Source organism: Diorhabda carinulata, chromosome 12 (assembly GCF_026250575.1).
Source record: "Diorhabda carinulata isolate Delta chromosome 12, icDioCari1.1, whole genome shotgun sequence".
NCBI lineage: Eukaryota > Metazoa > Arthropoda > Insecta > Coleoptera > Chrysomelidae > Diorhabda > Diorhabda carinulata.
In genome coordinates this window covers 1,231,256-1,251,887 of record NC_079471.1, presented here as the reverse complement: position 1 = coordinate 1,251,887, position 20,632 = coordinate 1,231,256, and the positions used below count along the sequence as shown (strand labels likewise).

The 20,632-nt window shown below is 34.2% G+C and overlaps 1 protein-coding gene across 1 annotated transcript; it reads left to right on the top strand.

The window, feature by feature from the left end:
* Positions 1-1,534: 1,534 nt before the first annotated feature.
* On the top strand, positions 1,535-9,035 carry LOC130900210 (uncharacterized). The gene is made up of 5 exons (XM_057810688.1): positions 1,535-1,937; positions 2,245-2,610; positions 5,835-6,606; positions 8,094-8,452; positions 8,774-9,035. The coding sequence occupies exons 1-5, from the start codon at positions 1,535-1,537 to the stop codon at positions 9,013-9,015; spliced, it is 2,142 nt and encodes a 713-aa protein (XP_057666671.1). The 3' UTR covers positions 9,016-9,035.
* Positions 9,036-20,632: the final 11,597 nt, after the last annotated feature.

Below are 20,632 nucleotides of genomic sequence, written 5' to 3'. Positions count from 1 at the left end.
TACCTTTATTTTTGTTTGTAATAATACAATTGTTGTTCTCAATATAAACTGTATTAAACTATTATTTATTACCAATAAAACGTACTTTGGTATTGTTTTGACCATTACATTTCCAAGTAGAGTCGTAAAAAAGTCTTCGTCTTTGCTAATTTATTGAAATTAAATGTTTTAGTGAGAAAACCGATCAAATTATACATTGAAAACTTCTCATTATTCAGTTTTACAATTTTTATACACTAGAATTAAAAAAATTTCGATAATTCCTTAGTTTCCGCCATGTTTTCTTATGTTATCTGTCAAATTGTATGTAAATCTGACAGATAAATGAGTTTTATTACTCATTATTGTTGGTTAATTATAAAGCAAACTTTAATACACATTGTTTATAAATAAGTGATGGAAACGTTGGATATTTATGTTCTACTAACAAAAAATTATTTCTTATAATGTAATCTGCGAAACGAAAGCCGATGCACGTGAACCGAAAAGGGAATAGACATCGTAGAATCCTACCAGCGTTGCCAAATCAGATAATTATCATAAAATAGATTTTTAATATTAACATAATTTGATAAAATTTTGACATCATTCTGTAGTTTTTATGGAATTTTTTAATTTAGTCAAACATTTTCACAAATTTTATTATAGTACTGACAAATGCCTATTCATAAAAACGAGTAACGGAACCAGCACTAGAAAAAAATAAAATAATTTATCATTTAAATAAATATATTTTCAAAATATGTTAGGTAAAAATATAGATAAATATATAATTTACCCACTGAATAATATTTTCTTTTATAAAAAACATTCTTTTCTTAAATGAAAAATTCTAACATAAAAAAATCTGAAAATTTTGGCAACACCGCGCCATAATGTCATCAAAGTACACGTGGTAACGCTGACCCCTGTAAACGTTATGAAGCACCTGTTTGATGGCTACAGTCAAGTCTCACTATTCACAATACATTATGCATAATTTTAATAAAATTGAACAAAATTTTTATTTATCAGAAGTATAACAATGCATTATTTCTATTATTCTTCTTCTTTTTCATTCCGATAGAACGTAAACTAAATGTGTACATAAATCGTTAGAGAAGAGACAATAATTTTCGACTATTCCTGAATTATCTTTCATTTCGCATATTGAAGAGTATTTTTTAATAAAACAAGGGTAATTAACTCGAAAAAACTCAAAATAAACACAAAATCGTCCACAATTTTACATCATTTTCACATAAACGCCATATTGAATCACGTGATTATTATATGAATTGTGAACAAACATTTTGTAATGTGCTATTGTGATGTTTTTTGTACCTTTTCTTTACAACTAATGCTGCTCCAGTAGAAAGAAATAAGCAAAACATCTATTAGCATTATCGCCACAAATTTGTGTAGAAACCATTATTAGCAGCTACCCGAATATAGGATCGTGTATAGTCGCGACAAATCGTTTTGACATTAATATTTTTTTTGTTAGGGGTTAGAAAAATATTGAATCGTCAAATATTTGACAATAATTGAAAAAATGTCATTTTTATATATTATTATATTTTACATAATTATAACAATCACGGAAGGAAAAAATAAGTCATGCGAAGATAATAAAAGTATACACGGCCTCGGTACTGTATTATTTACATCAGCTGACATATATAAACAGTGTTGGTCACAAGAAGAAATCGCGATACTTTCAACTAGATTGATTTTGGAGGATTTACTACCGGACATATCGATTTTGAATATCGATTGTAACGATTTTGTGGAAGATATAGTCAGCTATTTTAGATTACTCATAGAAGTTGTTAAAAAAGCTACACGGGGAAGAAAAAAACGTATTACACTACTAGCTCTGACAGATTTACTTGGCGCTTATCTACAATACGCGGTGTTGCCAGTAGCTCGTTATTCATATTACGCGGGTGTTATAGGTAAGACTTATACATAGTATCAGACTCGATCCGTTGTAACCATTTTTGAAGCGTGAGTTCGAATCACGCACGGTTAATTTTTTTATTTATTATTTTATTATTATATTATTTTTTTATTTGTCATTATAAATTATTTATATGTATGTATATAAATATTATTTTAAATAACAAAAAATTCTGATTATATTTTCATATATGTTATATTGTTATATTTAATATTTAACATCTGTGCGCATGCTCGGTTTCCGGATATGCGCATACCATTGGGGATTTGGTAAATCGATCCTACGTACGTTTTCTCTTATAGATTACACAAGAATCGCCAAATTAATCCAATTATTCGAGGAAATCAAATGGTTTTTGCGTACCAACGGACAAGGTTGGCCGAAACCAATGAAGATAACATCTTCGATTGTCATAGAACCGATAAATTTCGATTTGGAAAAACCGAACGTTAAAAGTTGTTGCGACCAATTGATTTTTTTCGAATCGGAACGCCGTTCCGAAGATGATAACGTCACAGGGGTCGTAGTACGATCGCACATAGATTTTCCGTTACCTTTTTTCGATTCAACCGTACGACCAAATTCGATAGCGGTACCTTTCAAAAGGTATCCACTGAGAAACATCGAATCGAGGAAAGTTTCGTACATATTGATGAAATTTTTTATAGGTAAGTTGGTGTTTTATGCGAGTTTAGTTATCGGTCTCCACATCTTCTTCCTATGGCGTGTACTTCCGCCATTTAGTTTCGACTTTTCTTATTGCTTATACAGTATGTCTTCCAATTTAACTTTTTGATATTTCGTTTGCATCTTGGTATCTTCTTTCGTCGTATTTATTATTATTCCTTTCACGTCTTTCGTTTAGGTTTTCGGATACGATCTTTTTAACTAAAATATTTTTAAAGATGGCCGACTTCCGGTTCTACTGGAAATCGACTGTAACTTTGTTATTTTATATGGAACACCCTGTATATTAATACATTTTTGAATTTTACGTAAAAGTTTAGTATACTTTTGTCTAAAAACTTTTTTCGAAAAATGTATATTTTTTGAGTTATTAATTTTTTTGTAAAAAATTTGACCATTGCAGATCCTTGTAAAATATTTTTTTACGAAGTTACCCTCAAGAATATGAAAATATTTTCTGTTCGGTTGCTTTAAGCAAGGTCAGACGTATTTGAATCTATGTTGAAAATTTTTTCATTCCATACAGGGTGTGTATAAAAAGTGTTCAAAGTTTAACTTTATAAATATCAATTTTCTTTATTTTTTTACATAGAACCACCCGGTTTTTTCTATTTCAATGCAAAACTTTCTGTATATGGCACACTACTTATAGTGAAATCATGAAAATTTCCACGTTTAGGTTTTTGGATACGATGTTATTAAGTAAAATATTCGGTTCTACCGGAAGTCGACTGTAGCTTTGCTATTTTATATGGAACACCCTGTATATTAATACATTTTTGAAATCTACGTAAAATTTTAGTATACTTTTGTCTAAAAATTTTTTTCGAAAAATGCATACTTTTTGAGTTATTAATTTTTTTGTAAAAAATTTGACCATTGCAGACCCTTATAAAATATTTTTTTACGAAGTTACCCTTAAGGATATGAAAATAGTTTCTGTTCGGTTGCTTTAAGCAAAGTCGGACGTATTTGAATCTATGTTGAAAACTTTTTCTTTTTATACAGGGTGTGTATAAAAAGTATTCAAAGTTTAACTTGATAAATATCAAATTTTTTTTTTTTTTAAATGGAACCACCCGGTTTTTTCCATTTTAATGCATTAAGGAGTAAAAAATAAGCCAAATTCATGTGTACCTATATCTAAACCTGTTTTCTGTAATGTCTTAGTGCTTGTATCAACGGGTCAAAATAAAATTTAGACCACACCTGCAAAATTTACAGAAAACATTTAATATCTGGATAACGGTAAGGTTTAGGTATAGGAAAGTATACATGAATTTGCCTTATTTTTTACCCCTGAATGCATTAAAATAGAAAAAACTGGGTGGTTCTATTTAAAAAAATAAAGAAAATTGATATTTATCAAGTTAAGCTTTGAACACTTTTTATAGACACCCTGTATAAAAAGAAAAATTTTTCAACATAGATTCAAATACGTCTAATTTTACTAAAAGCAATCGAACAGAAAAAAATTTCATATTTTTAAGGGTATTTTCGTAAAAAAATAATTTATAAGGGTCTGCAATTTTTACAAAAAAATTAATAACTCAAAAAATATACATTTTTCGAAAAAAAATTTTAGACAAAAGTATACTAAAATTATACGTAGATTTCAAAAATGTATTAATATATAGGGCGTTCCATATAAAATAACAAAGTTATAGTCGATTTCCGGTAGAACCGAATATTTTACTTAATAACATCGTATCCAAAAACCTAAACGTGTAAATTTTCATGATTTCACTATAAGTAGTGTGCCATATACAGAAAGTTTTGCATTGAAATAGAAAAAACCGGGTGGTTCTATTTAAAAAAATAAAGAAATTTGATATTTATCAAGTTAAACTTTGAACACTTTTTATACACACCCTGTATAAAATGAAAAAATTTTCAACATAGATTCAAATACGTCTGACCTTGCTTAAAGCAACCGAACAGAAACCATTTTCATATCTTTAAGGATATCCACGTAAAAAAATAATTTATAAGGGTCTGCAGTGATGAAATTTTTTTACAAAAAAATTAATAACTCAAAAAGTATACATTTTTCGAAAAAAATTTTTAGACAAAAGTACACTAAAATTTAACGTAGATTTCAAAAATGTATTAATATACAGGGCGTTCCATATAAAATAACAAAGTTACAGTCGATTTCCGGTAGAACCGAATATTTTACTTGATAAGATCGTATCCAAAAACCTAAACGTGGAAATTTTCATGATTTTATTATAAGTAATTTACCATATACGGAAAGTTTTGCATTAAAATAGAAAAAACCGGGTGGTTCTATTTAAAAAAATAAAGAAATTTGATATTTATCAAGTTAAACTTTGAACACTTTTTATACACACCCTGTATAAAATGAAAAAATTTTCAACATAGATTCAAATACGTCTGACCTTGCTTAAAGCAACCGAACAGAAAACATTTTCATATCTTTAAGGATATCCACGTAAAAAAATAATTTATAAGGGTCTGCAGTGATGAAATTTTTTTACAAAAAAATTAATAACTCAAAAAGTATACATTTTTCGAAAAAAGTTTCCAGACAAAAGTACACTAAAATTTAACGTAGATTTCAAAAATGTATTAATATACAGGGCGTTCCATATAAAATAACAAAGTTACAGTCGATTTCCGGTAGAACCGAATATTTTACTTGATAAGATCGTATCCAAAAACCTAAACGTGGAAATTTTCATGATTTTATTATAAGTAATTTACCATATACGGAAAGTTTTGCATTAAAATAGAAAAAACCGGGTGGTTCTATTTAAAAAAATAAAGAAATTTGATATTTATCAAGTTAAACTTTGAACACTTTTTATACACACCCTGTATAAAATGAAAAAATTTTCAACATAGATTCAAATACGTCTGACCTTGCTTAAAGCAACCGAACAGAAACCATTTTCATATCTTTAAGGATATCCACGTAAAAAAATAATTTATAAGGGTCTGCAGTGGTGAAATTTTTTTACAAAAAAATTAATAACTCAAAAAGTATACATTTTTCGAAAAAAGTTTCCAGACAAAAGTACACTAAAATTTAACGTAGATTTCAAAAATGTATTAATATACAGGGCGTTCCATATAAAATAACAAAGTTACAGTCGATTTCCGGTAGAACCGGTTTAAACTCGTCGTGGGACAGCCTGTATATATATATATATAAAAAAAACCTTCTTCATTTTCGATCCAGGTGCTGTACAATGTTTAAAAGAGAAAAAAACGGAAACAGAAACCCAACAGAGATTCCTCAACAACTTTTTCGGTTGGATTAAAAAAGACGTGTTACCAAAATTGGAAGACGACAAATTTTATTCGGCATTCGGCGGTATTTTGCGAGTGGACGAAACGTTAAAAACCCTAGGAGCGATCGCGTTCACCAACGCGACGTGCCTACCCGAAGGCGAACAAGAAATGGCCGTCCCCGGGGCGGGCGGAAACAACAAAAAAGATTCGCCGTCGCTCCTATTAATAATAATGTTGGTAATAATAATAATTTGGTTCGTCGTCGGCACGGCGTTTATATGCTACAGAATGAGAAGGCATCGGAAGAAACCCCACGATCCAGACCGCAAACCAGAACCGGACGTTTATTCCTCCAGTACCACGGTCCGCAGCAAATGGTCGATATTTTCGAAAAACAAATCCGATCGAGAATCGACGTTCGGCAAATGCAAATGTTCCGCGAAATCCACGCCGTACAGCAGCTCCTACACCAGCGACTACGATATCGAGGAAAAAAATAAAAAAAACAAACAGAAAAAAGACAAATCGGTGACGATTTGTTACCCGCCCCCGTTCGCCGTTCCTTATAGGAATAAAAACGAACCGGCGATCATCGAAACGAAAACCACGATGAAGAAATTACCTTCGATCGAAGAAATATCCGAAATAACGGTCGAAAGTAAACGTAAGAGAACCGAAAAGTCCGATTATTTTCATCCCGAACGCGAACAATTTTCAAAGTAAGTATAAAATCAACCGTCCACCGTCTACCGTCCCCCCCCCCCCCGATCGGTATTCGGTTTATTGGAAACCGTTTACGGCGGTTCTAGATGTCGCTTGACGTGGTACAAGACTACAACGTGCTACAAATTGCACCAAACCGATAATTTTGAACCTTGCATAAAACAAGCACTCGAATTTCATCTGCGAATGCTTTTAATCGAGACATATTGCATCTTGCATTGCATTGCATCGCGTCAAGCAGTTTTTGGCTGCGTTGCAACGCGTCAAGGAGTTTTTAGCTGCGTTGCACGTTTTATTGCATCATTTCAAGTCTTTTTCAAGTAAAATCCATTTGCTAATGCTTTTAATCGAGACATATTGCATCTTGCATTGCATTGCATCGCGTCAAACAGTTTTTGGCTGCGTTGCAACGCGTCAAGGAGTTTTTAGCTGCGTTGCACGTTTTATTGCATCATTTCAAGTCTTTTTCAAGTAAAATCCATTTGCTAATGCTTTTAATCGAGACATATTGCATCTTGCATTGCATTGCATCGCGTCAAACAGTTTTTGGCTGCGTTGCAACGCGTCAAGGAGTTTTTAGCTGCGTTGCACGTTGTATTGCCTCATTTCAAGCGTTTTTCAAGTAAAATCCATTTGCTAATGCTTTTAATCGAGACATATTGCATCTTGCATTGCATTGCATCGCGTCAAACAGTTTTTGGCTGCGTTGCAACGCGTCAAGGAGTTTTTAGCTGCGTTGCACGTTTTATTGCATCATTTCAAGTCTTTTTCAAGTAAAATCCATTTGCTAATGCTTTTAATCGAGACATATTGCATCTTGCATTGCATTGCATCGCGTCAAACAGTTTTTGGCTGCGTTGCAACGCGTCAAGGAGTTTTTAGCTGCGTTGCACGTTTTATTGCATCATTTCAAGTCTTTTTCAAGTAAAATCCATTTGCTAATGCTTTTAATCGAGACATATTGCATCTTGCATTGCATTGCATCGCGTCAAACAGTTTTTGGCTGCGTTGCAACGCGTCAAGGAGTTTTTAGCTGCGTTGCACGTTTTATTGCATCATTTCAAGTCTTTTTCAAGTAAAATCCATTTGCTAATGCTTTTAATCGAGACATATTGCATCTTGCATTGCATTGCATCACGTCAAACAGTTTTTGGCTGCGTTGCACGTTGTATTACATCAATTCAAGCGGTGCTTAGCTGCGTTGCACGTTGTATTGCCTCATTTCAAGCGTTTTTTAAGTAAATTCCGTTTGATAATGCTTTTAATCGAGACATATTGCATCTTGCATTGCATTGCATCGCGTCAAACAGTTTTTAGCTGCGTTGCACGTTGTATTACATCAATTCAAGCAGTTTTTAGCTGCGTTGCACGTTGTGTTGCATCATGTCAAGCAACGAGATATTTCTAAGAGCAATTTTCTCCTAGATTTCACTCCGATCCCGATTTTTGCCCTTCAATTTAGATAATTTCGTATCTATTGTAGAAAACAGCAGAAAAAAGGTGGTACGTCAAGACAAGGACACATGGTTTTTTGCGAAAATTTGAACAGCAGCGAATCCGGTTCGATTTCCCATTCGAAATTTTGCAAGAAAAAACATCCGAGCGGCAAAATCGACGCCGTAGATGAATGCTGGTGCGATATTCTCGGAGCTAACAACGAAGATGAATATATCGAAACGTCGGCAATCGATGTCGACGAATACGCGTTGGAACAAACTAACGATACGTCGCCGAATTCGGGAAAACCGCACAAAACGTCGAGCTTGGAGGTTTCCTTCAAAGATACGGACCGAGACGTGGATAAACGACGTCATATCCGGCGCGGAAAATCGAATTCAGAAGGTTAGAATACGGATTAGTTAAAAATAATGTTTTTTGTTAGGATTTTCCGGTTAATTACACCCGATCGGGGGTGTCTGGGAGTTTAAAGTGTAGACTAGAGACATCTCGCGTCTTCTGGGAGGCAGTTTCGTCCTCCTCCATACACCAGCGGACACGCCAGGTGTCTCTATCCTCAAGGAACGCGATTGCGACACTTTTAGCTACACCGAGGACGGGTTCTGAGCCCAATATGATCCCCATTCCTCGAGGTCCACGAGGAAACTTCCTATCTACCCATTCCGCTCCAATAAAACTAATTTAACAATACGTTACCTTTAACAGGCGAAGAAGATCCGTCACCGGGACATTCTCGTCGAGAGGAAACGACCGCCGATGAATTGTCGGGGGCGACGGACAAAGAAATTTCGTCGCATCCGTACGCCTGTCATTCCAGTTTAACCGGAGATTATGCGAATCGAAATAGAGACGGAAAACCGCACATATTCGGATACGATTTTCAAACTTCCAGTTCTTCGGAATTTACCGAAGAAGAAACCGATTTGAAAACGTCTACTTCTAAATGATATTTTTATGTAAATATAAAAATTGAATCGACGATTTTTAGTTTGATTTATCGGATCTTTCGAATGTTTCCGTTATCGACTGTCGCGTAACGGGGAATCGGGGGATTCAGATTCTTTAGAAACAGCTACCACATCCGATGGAAGGCGACAAGGAAGATAATCGTCCGGGGATTGTCGAAATATAACGACTACACTCCGAACCAGAGGTTCTTAAATTTGTTTTCCCTTCAAAATAACATTGGTTTCGATTAAAGCTACATTCCAACCGTTTTCCTGTAGAAATTCACTCGAACCTTTAGAAATCTTGCGAGGAAATTGATGTAGATCCCTGTCGAGACTTCCTTAGACCACTTGGACACCTGGACTACTCTAGAATCACTGATTTGGCGACGAAATTGATGTAGATCCCTGCCCAGCCTTCTGTGGACCACTGGGGTTCCACTTGAACACCTGGACTACTCTAGAATCACTGATTTGGCGACGAAATTGATGTAGATCCCTGCCCAGCCTTCTGTGGACCACTGGGGTTCCACTTGAACACCTGGACTACTCTAGAATCACTGATTTGGCGACGAAATTGATGTAGATCCCTTCCGAGCCTTCTGTGCACCACTGAGGTTCCTCTTGGACACCTGGACTACTCTAGAATCACTGATATAACGGTGAAATTGATGTAGATCCCTGTCGAGCCTTCCTTAGACCACTGGGGTTCCACTTGAACACCTGGACTACTCTAGAATCACTGATTTGGCGACGAAATTGATGTAGATCCCTTCCGAGCCTTCTGTGCACCACTGAGGTTCCTCTTGGACACCTGGACTACTCTAGAATCACTGATATAACGATGAAATTGATGTAGATCCCTGCCGAGCCTTCCTTAGACCACTGGGGTTCCACTTGAACACCTGGACTACTCTAGAATCACTGATTTGGCGACGAAATTGATGTAGATCCCTTCCGAGCCTTCTGTGCACCACTGAGGTTCCTCTTGGACACCTGGACTACTCTAGAATCACTGATATAACGATGAAATTGATGTAGATCCCTTCCGAGCCTTCTGTGCACCACTGAGGTTCCTCTTGGACACCTGGACTACTCTAGAATCACTGATATAACGATGAAATTGATGTAGATCCCTTCCGAGCCTTCTGTGCACCACTGAGGTTCCTCTTGGACACCTGGACTACTCTAGAATCACTGATATAACGATGAAATTGATGTAGATCCCTGCCGAGCCTTCCTTAGACCACTGGGGTTCCACTTGAACACCTGGACTACTCTAGAATCACTGATTTGGCGACGAAATTGATGTAGATCCCTTCCGAGCCTTCTGTGCACCACTGAGGTTCCTCTTGGACACCTGGACTACTCTAGAATCACTGATATAACGGTGAAATTGATGTAGATCCCTGTCGAGACTTCCTTAGACCACTTGGACACCTGGACTACTCTAGAATCACTGATTTGGCGACGAAATTGATGTAGATCCCTGCCCAGCCTTCTGTGGACCACTGGGGTTCCACTTGAACACCTGGACTACTCTAGAATCACTGATTTGGTGACGAAATTGATGTAGATCCCTGCCCAGCCTTCTGTGGACCACTGGGGTTCCACTTGAACACCTGGACTACTCTAGAATCACTGATTTGGCGACGAAATTGATGTAGATCCCTGCCCAGCCTTCTGTGGACCACTGGGGTTCCACTTGAACACCTGGACTACTCTAGAATCACTGATTTGGCGACGAAATTGATGTAGATCCCTTCCGAGCCTTCTGTGCACCACTGAGGTTCCTCTTGGACACCTGGACTACTCTAGAATCACTGATATAACGGTGAAATTGATGTAGATCCCTGTCGAGCCTTCCTTAGACCACTGGGGTTCCACTTGAACACCTGGACTACTCTAGAATCACTGATATAACGATGAAATTGATGTAGATCCCTGCCGAGCCTTCCTTAGACCACTGGGGTTCCTCTTGGACACCTGGACTACTCTAGAATCACTGATTTGGCGACGAAATTGATGTAGATCCCTTCCGAGCCTTCTGTGCACCACTGAGGTTCCTCTTGGACACCTGGACTACTCTAGAATCACTGATATAACGATGAAATTGATGTAGATCCCTGCCGAGCCTTCCTTAGACCACTGGGGTTCCTCTTGGACACCTGGACTACTCTAGAATCACTGATTTGGCGACGAAATTGATGTAGATCCCTTCCGAGCCTTCTGTGCACCACTGAGGTTCCTCTTGGACACCTGGACTACTCTAGAATCACTGATATAACGATGAAATTGATGTAGATCCCTGCCGAGCCTTCCTTAGACCACTGGGGTTCCACTTGAACACCTGGACTACTCTAGAATCACTGATTTGGCGACGAAATTGATGTAGATCCCTTCCGAGCCTTCTGTGCACCACTGAGGTTCCTCTTGGACACCTGGACTACTCTAGAATCACTGATTTGGCGACGAAATTGATGTAGATCCCTTCCGAGCCTTCTGTGCACCACTGAGGTTCCTCTTGGACACCTGGACTACTCTAGAATCACTGATATAACGATGAAATTGATGTAGATCCCTGCCGAGCCTTCCTTAGACCACTGGGGTTCCACTTGAACACCTGGACTACTCTAGAATCACTGATTTGGCGACGAAATTGATGTAGATCCCTTCCGAGCCTTCTGTGCACCACTGAGGTTCCTCTTGGACACCTGGACTACTCTAGAATCACTGATATAACGATGAAATTGATGTAGATCCCTGCCGAGCCTTCCTTAGACCACTGGGGTTCCACTTGAACACCTGGACTACTCTAGAATCACTGATTTGGCGACGAAATTGATGTAGATCCCTTCCGAGCCTTCTGTGCACCACTGAGGTTCCTCTTGGACACCTGGACTACTCTAGAATCACTGATATAACGGTGAAATTGATGTAGATCCCTGTCGAGCCTTCCTTAGACCACTGGGGTTCCACTTGAACACCTGGACTACTCTAGAATCACTGATTTGGCGACGAAATTGATGTAGATCCCTTCCGAGCCTTCTGTGCACCACTGAGGTTCCTCTTGGACACCTGGACTACTCTAGAATCACTGATATAACGATGAAATTGATGTAGATCCCTTCCGAGCCTTCTGTGCACCACTGAGGTTCCTCTTGGACACCTGGACTACTCTAGAATCACTGATATAACGATGAAATTGATGTAGATCCCTGCCGAGCCTTCCTTAGACCACTGGGGTTCCACTTGAACACATGGACTACTCTAGAATCACTGATTTGGCGACGAAATTGATGTAGATCCCTTCCGAGCCTTCTGTGCACCACTGAGGTTCCTCTTGGACACCTGGACTACTCTAGAATCACTGATATAACGATGAAATTGATGTAGATCCCTTCCGAGCCTTCTGTGCACCACTGAGGTTCCTCTTGGACACCTGGACTACTCTAGAATCACTGATATAACGATGAAATTGATGTAGATCCCTTCCGAGCCTTCTGTGCACCACTGAGGTTCCTCTTGGACACCTGGACTACTCTAGAAACACTGATATAACGATGAAATTGATGTAGATCCCTGCCGAGCCTTCCTTAGACCACTGGGGTTCCACTTGGACTACTCTAGAATCACTTATCCAACGATGAAGTCGATATAGACCTTATGGGGTTCACCTGAACTATATTTGGATTGATTTCTCTAAACCATTCAACGAGAATCAATTGAAGGACAAGTCTGGTGTTAGCAGTCGAGTCTCTGGGAGTTCACTTTGGGATTAACTTCCCTAAACCGTGGATAATCACCGAGACCACGTTAGAATCCGTGATCTAACGACGGAAAATTGGTATGGACTCCTCCAAAGCCTTCTGTTGACCTCTGGGAGTTCACCTGGACTACTTCCTTCGACTAGGATTGCAAATCTGGTGAAAACAACCGATTTTCCTCGGTCGACGTTTCAATCCGTCGAATGAGCCGCGCACACGATGCGTTTAATCGTACAACGTTGGAGGCATCGTGTGATACCGGCTTTAAGATCATCAAAATCATCGTAATTATCGGAATTGCGAGCTAAATATTCAGTTTAATAAGCGAGATAATGAAAATAATGAATAAGAAGCTGTTTCCTTTCATAAATAATCACGTGAAATGTCGGAATTGTTGCATATGCACTTACAGCAATATATATATTTACTTTCTAATATTCTACACGTACATAATTGCACTATACGTGTATTATAATTACTAATTTACCACACCTTTCGATGTACGGGGTATTTCTAAGTAATTTAATACGGAATGAATCGTGTTAGTGATTTTTTTAGGGTTTTTTTTTATATAAAATTGTCTAGTTGCCATACCGAAATAACCACGATATAAACGTCGAGATTAGATTCCACATACACAATTTCATCGCCCAGTATAAATGTCAATTGCATAATATGAAACGTAACAACTAGTTTTACGTAGGTGTCCATAAATTCCGTTTGTATCAAGATAAACGTGAACCGAAAATTTTTTCTAATACGTAATACACTGCTAAAAGTATTTAATTTCAACATAATTTAGTTTTCTCAATATACCGACTATTTTGAAAATCTGACAACATTGTTTAGAGGTGATCTAATACTCGTTCTATGACGAGGGAAACCTAAATATTCAAAGAACTATATATGAAGATAAAAGTCATATATGTAATACTAAGTACTACAAAGTTTACTACTTTAGAAGATTAAGATCAACACAAAAGAAAATCAAACTACTGTTTCTCCTAATACAAATTAATTTTATTAAAAGTATTATATTATAGAGTTGACTAAACTTGTGTTAAAATCCCTCTATGTTTTTTATTTATCTATGGTGAACTATAGGAGAATTGTTGATTTTAAAAAAGAAGAAGAGAGACTTAACCAAGAAAGAAAAAAAACGCTTCACGAATAGAAATATAACTAAATTATTGTGTATTTATTTATTGTGAATAAAAATATTGAGTGATTATATTTTTTGTGAACGATTATTAGTGAAATCTCGACATATACCTTGATGAACAAACGTATAATAAGGTACTAAGGACTAATTACATATAAATTAGCTGTTTGTTTAATTGAATACAATCGTTTGTCTTGTCACATTAATCAATTATTGTTCTAAAGAATTTCGTAAACGAATGAATTCCTACTTTTTACGTTCTTCCATAGCGCGTAACAATAATGAAACTTTCTATTTCTAACAGTGTAATTCACATTAAAACCGTTCTGTTTATATTGTAACAAAGACGTTGTATAAGACGAGAAATTCAACTAGTTCTATAAAATGGGTTTATATTTACTTTACAATAATCATTTGACTGCTGACATATGTTACGAGGAGAATGTGTCAAGTATTTATTCAAATATTGTTAAGTACGTATGCCTCGAATGGATAATGTGTGCTACATAAAAGTGGTAATAAAAACATTTTTAATAACAAATGTACCGTTAAAGAAGAATATTCCCAATGTATTTGTTTCTATGACAAGTTCTCAGCCAAATCGTTGTCTTCTACAAATACGTGTTTCGTAAAAATAATTAAAAAATTTTACTCGTGTACTGTCTACTCTGTCTAAGGTCTAACAATACCTTCAGAATTGAAAATAATTCCTCTAAAAGGCTAATAGAGTAAGATAGCGGGTTGGGATGACGCGCTTGCGCAAGCACGTATATAAGAAACCAGCATTTACATAAAGCGTTGTTGCCAAATTATAAAAAACATCTCGTTTTATGAGACCTACCAAAGAAATTATTAAATCCCAAAATGATATCTCCTATCTTAGTTTTGTTTTCGATTGTGTTATGATCATTTCATCAATTAGATCCAAAAAAGTTCATATTATAATGCACATTTTTTTGGTGAAAATATTTCACGTTCAGCTCCTTATATTGTTATTATGGAGATTCCTCGTATGTACGCGTGCGCAGTAGTTCCAAAATTTGAATAAATAGATCAAATAAAATCAAAAATTTCATATTGTGACATATTTAAACCCAATCGAACCTAAAATATATAAGTAATTCGAGTCACTAATACTTTTTACCCAAATACTTTGTATTTGTGAATTTATTTGTTTTAAATTATATATTATAGAATAACATTAAGAGATCTTTCAACACACTGTATATAATGTAGTATAAAGTTGAGAAAGATCTACATTTAAATAACGTTGAATGGACTCTTAGTCACAACCTACAACACAAAACGTAAATGACAATTGACAGCTGCAAAATTTTCGAATATATACAGTTATTCATTGAGTGGACATATGTTTTGAAATAATAAGTATTTAATTATGAACTTTGATATTCAATTTTTTTTTCTAATATGAATTTAATTTTGCCTATAATTATTAGTAGTTTTTTAAGGTTAAGTGCAAATTACAGCTATTAAAATCGGTGTTGCTCTTAAATAAAATCAACTATTACGTCATTTCTCTGAAATAGGACATTCTGTATACAATATTATTATATGTAACTTTTCGATCTATATGAATCCAAAGTACAACCTCCGTATTTAAGTGCCTGCCTGCCAAGTTACCTGCTTCCAAGGTTATTCGAGTCTCATCTTTTTTGCCCTACTGGCTTTTATTTACATATCCTTTCTAGGAAAACGAGTCCGTGTGGAATTATTTTTTTTTTGTGTATTTTCTACGAACTCGGAACATCTATTATTTCATCTCGTACCGTTCGAGTAGCGAAGCAGGTATTCACGTACTAAGTGTTACGATAATTATGTATGCTTCCTAACAACCAGCAATTTCGAGTGCTTTCTTTTTTATTTTTTATAATGTTATATTCAGTAAAAGCACGAGAACTACGTTTCACTGTGATTGATAAAAACGCCATCTATTAAAAGTAAATTGTGATGTAAGAAATTGACCCTGACATCTCAGACAAGATGGCTACTATTACCTACGTCGTGTACGAAAATATTTTCACTATTTGATAATTTTATTTTAATATATTTTTTGATAGCTAATATATATTAGTATTAGTTTTATTTAATTCATCTCCATAACAAAATGGAGAATTTTACGAATCTGTGTATTTTTTCTTTTGATAATATTCCCGTTAAATGGATTCTTAGACATAAAAATCTAAACATAAAACAAGAGAGGTTATGGTATCGTGTAATTTTAACACAACTATGAAGTTGACAACAGTTTTTATTTCTATTGTCTGAACATGAGAAAAAAACTCAAATATTCCAACACCCGTGCCACCGAAACGTGTCATTGTAGAGGTCACTTTCAAAATTCCCTTCCTCATTCGTATTCAATTTCATCGACGGTATTCTTTTACGTAACTCCGTGGGCTTCTGAAAATTAATGTATTCTTCACGATAAAACTAACAACTCTACACATTTCACCTTTTAACGACAAGAAATTGGATCACGTTCCTCAAATACACGGTTGTCCAAATAAAACCAAAGGGACGGTTACTTTACATCCATTTTGTTTTAAAAAATATGTGTAATTAAATTTGGAACGTCAATTTATAGGATGAACTGGTTAATTTTCTCTCGGGAATAAATTTTAGGAAAGAAAAAACTATTATATTCTAATAATACAGCCACGTATTGTCATGTAAAGCCACTAAAAGAGTTATTAATTTCATATTGAAACTTTTTGATTGCAATTATTTATTTAGTTCAAAATCGGCTAAACAAAAACATTCTTACAAATCCCATGTAGGTGGTCATCAGTTTTTTGCAACTCGGAAATTAAATTTTATCGAGATTAGTGGCCACCTGCATAATGCCACGTCACCATATTCAGTTTGAACGCGAGCGATTACACCTACCATATAGTCGCGCCGTTGCCACATCTTCCGGTTTATTATCAAATATAGCTAGACGAGAAATAACTGAATTAAACTGTTTGTTATATAATAACATGAAAAGATTAAAATAATTTCATTTTAAAAAGATGATTTGCAGTTATTTTCATAGTGAACGAGATAACAAGGCCAAAATACACTTAATACTCGATAGACAGGTAAATTAAATCTAGACAGTTGGTAACACTTGACAATGCTGACAAATCAACATTGTCGAAATAGTTATCATTGTTTGTTTACATTTATTTCGTTAAATCGTTCAGGTTTTGTTTCTTTTAATTTATAAATAACAATAATTTTAATTACTAAACAGTTATTTTATCAACTAATATAAAAAAACATGACAGCGCTGTAATCTTTCATCTTGTGACGTCATCATCTTCTCAGAGTAGAAGGTTTAGTATTAATTATATTAATTAAATTACCACACTGGTATTAAAGATCTAGAATATTCCAATTATCTCGTAAGTAATGTTAAACATGACAACAACGCATTTAAACATCGTTCGTCATTCATAGAGGCAATTATAACCTAAATAGTGTAGATTTAATAATGAGTTAATGGATTTTAAAATATAGAGTATGATGTTTATTATATTTTTAAATAAATGATTCGCTAATGATGATCTATCACCGACATATTTTAATCGGTCATTTCTAAAATGACATGTCAAAATTTTCCAATATGGCGTCAGATAGGTCCTTAATAGGTCGTGATTTGAGCCGTGGGACATATTGTCGTGGTGGATTTGATTTTATTTGTGGGAATTGATTGTTTCGAGCGTTTTTTTTTATTAAAATTAATATTTTTTTTTTTTTCAAAAACACGAAAACAAAACATTAATATAACCATAATTTTAATGACAATATGGCGGCTGGTTGTAACGTCATATTAAAATGACCCTTGAGAAAGTAGTGTAATTGTGAGATTTATAACAAAATAAAGTCTAATTAACTCATAAAATTTCAAATAAATCCAAAAATACGTGATTTACAAAACCTAATTAAATATCTTAACCTAAAATAAACTGTCTTGTTTTATAGTGAAATAATTTACAGAATTGCCAAGTTTTTTATCAAAATTTATATACCACAATTAAAAACGGTAATTAATTTACGTTGACGTTGTTTCTTTCTGTATATTAACCTCCTTAATATATTTCTTGCGACGTTTACTATTATAAATATTAGAAAAAAAGTGAGTCATAAATAAGTTTCACTCACATTGATTGTACCTAACCTAACCTGACCTACTAAATATGTGGGTGCGTAATCATCTACTACCTAACTCGCTCTATTAAGCTTAATAGAAATATCGTGATAACACGATAAAAGATTTAACAATAACTATTTAAATGATTAATATTAATGTTGTAAATACAGGATATACCCGTTTGTTTACATAAACCCTCTTTGTAACTTGAGCTTAGTATAATTAAATCAAGTTTCAGAAACATTTCGACCCAGAATCACTAGAAATATGATCAAAAATTAAAATTACTTGTTGAAAAACACTTAAATTGTACTTGTAGTTCATGCAGAAAAAAATAATAGTGAATTTAAATCAACTTTTAACTGTTTAGTTTAATTTCTCAATTTTGTGAGGTTATGAGCACAGATTACGCCATGTCAGTCTGTATAAAACCACCAAGACATTTTTAAATAATTTTTTTAACAAACTGTGATTTATTATCAATATTAAGTTTCAAAAATTTGTTTTTACACGTTTTTTAAACTAATACAAAAATTTTTTTACGACTTTAGAAACTTTTTACGCAAGTATTTTTATATAAAATGATTTTTCCTCGTGAAATTTGCAAAAAAATAAGTTTCCAATATACTACGAAGTTAATTAATTAATAAATTATTAGTGAAGGTTATTTTGCCTCGACATTTCAATAACGAAATAATTTATAATAATAAAAATTAGGAAGTTTACCTGTTGTACTATTAGAACATCCAACTCCGGTGTCAATAATTAATAAAACCATCGTTATAAAATAATGGTAAAACCACATGTTGACACCACACAAAAATCTTTATACCATCAGTTAATAAATTGATTCACTGCCACCCGGATATTTCAATATCTCACTAAACGCGATACTAATAAAAAACACATCAAAAGTTCACACCGAATTAAATATTTAAATGTCATAGTTATGAAAAATGAATTTTATACCGGTGTTTATAAACAAAAATTACGTTAACCTTTCGCTGAATCGTCTTAAACCAACACAGTTAACACTCAACGTCTTCGAAGTGAGGGAATCGACGACTCGCCAGACAACGAAAAGCCGCTTCAAATTTTAAACCGAGAAGCGAGTGTATAGAATGAATTCTTCATTCCGGTTCCCTCTAACTCAGTTGAACACATGTTACAATGCATTTGAGATCCTATCTACCAACAAATATTCATTATTCAAGAATTAGTAGAGCCGCTATAACATACGATTAAAACGACGTATAATGGAAATAGATCTATAGCGCATGAGCAAATGTTTTTTTATAGTAAAGTTTTAGTCACGTGACGATAACAAAGAACCTGTTGCTCCAAATTATTTGATATACGTTTCTATATAAGTGTTGCATTAATCTGACAGATGGCGGTGTAAGTAATTCGGTCAAATATTTAGAAGTTTATAGAAAAAGATCGTTTATGTACCATTATTATTATCATATTACATGTTTGACTTTTATTAAAATGGAAATAAGTTATCATTAATTATTTTTTTTCAAATATTAATTAGTAATTCGTTAGTAAAATAATAAATATTACAAAATAAATTAGTCAAGTAGTTTAATATGTAAAATATGGTTATGGTACAACTACAGTGGGTGAGGAAAGTGTAGAGCGTTTTGAAATCTACTAAAACGTAAAAAAGTGTTAAAAATCATTTAAATATGGGATATTTTTACTTAAAAGTGAGTTTTTGGAAAACTGGGAAAGTAACTTGACATTTCTCTTGCCTTTGTTGTTCGCGGATGACATTTGACGTCTCTTGATCCTATTCATAAACTTGACGTTGCTACCGTTAACCTAAAAAAATTGTTATTATTTTTGACGTGTGTTCTGTTTTTTGTTCTCGGAATATTTTTGTTTGTAATCCGGTATTCATCGATTATAACAGTTTTTTTTATTGGAACAAACACAAACGGAAGTGATTGGTTGTTTTTTATTGCTACGAATGGCCGACGGAAAAAAATAAAAGTTGTTTATGTTTAAAAGCCACCAACTGCGAACTTATACATTTCAATGTTTTTAATTTTGCCACAGCAAACGAAAAGTTAAGTTCATGAATCGGCTTTAACGTTAAGTAAGTCAATTTTTTTTTATATATTTACTTTTTGGATTGTTAATTTTGTATTATAAATTAATAAATCAATTGTATATCGTACATAATACAAAATGTATCTTCGAAATGAATTAGTTGTAAATTTTAAATGTAGACAACCTAACCTAACTCTTATTTATGAATCGATATTTTAATTTTTTTAAATGATCTAAAAATTTATGCAAATATTTTGTTTTGCCTGATAGTTAAACTTCTCCCAAAACTATATCGAATTAGAAAAGTACATTTTTAATTATTTTCGAGATAAAATTCGCAACAAATTGCTTTCTAGTATGTTGGAATACAGGTATGGCCTGGCCCGTATACAATTTTTATTATCAGGTTAATTAGATATCTTGATACTTTTTTAAGTGGAATCAAATTATCTGTAACTATTATTTTTTGTAGTC

Coding starts and splice junctions, on each gene's coding strand:
- LOC130900210 (XM_057810688.1), top strand. CDS start 1,535: ATGTCATTTTTATATATTATTATATTTTACATAATTATAACAATCACG. Junction 6,607..8,093: donor GAACGCGAACAATTTTCAAA/GTAAGTATAAAA, acceptor TATCTATTGTAG/AAAACAGCAGAAAAAAGGTG. Junction 8,453..8,773: donor CGGAAAATCGAATTCAGAAG/GTTAGAATACGG, acceptor TACCTTTAACAG/GCGAAGAAGATCCGTCACCG.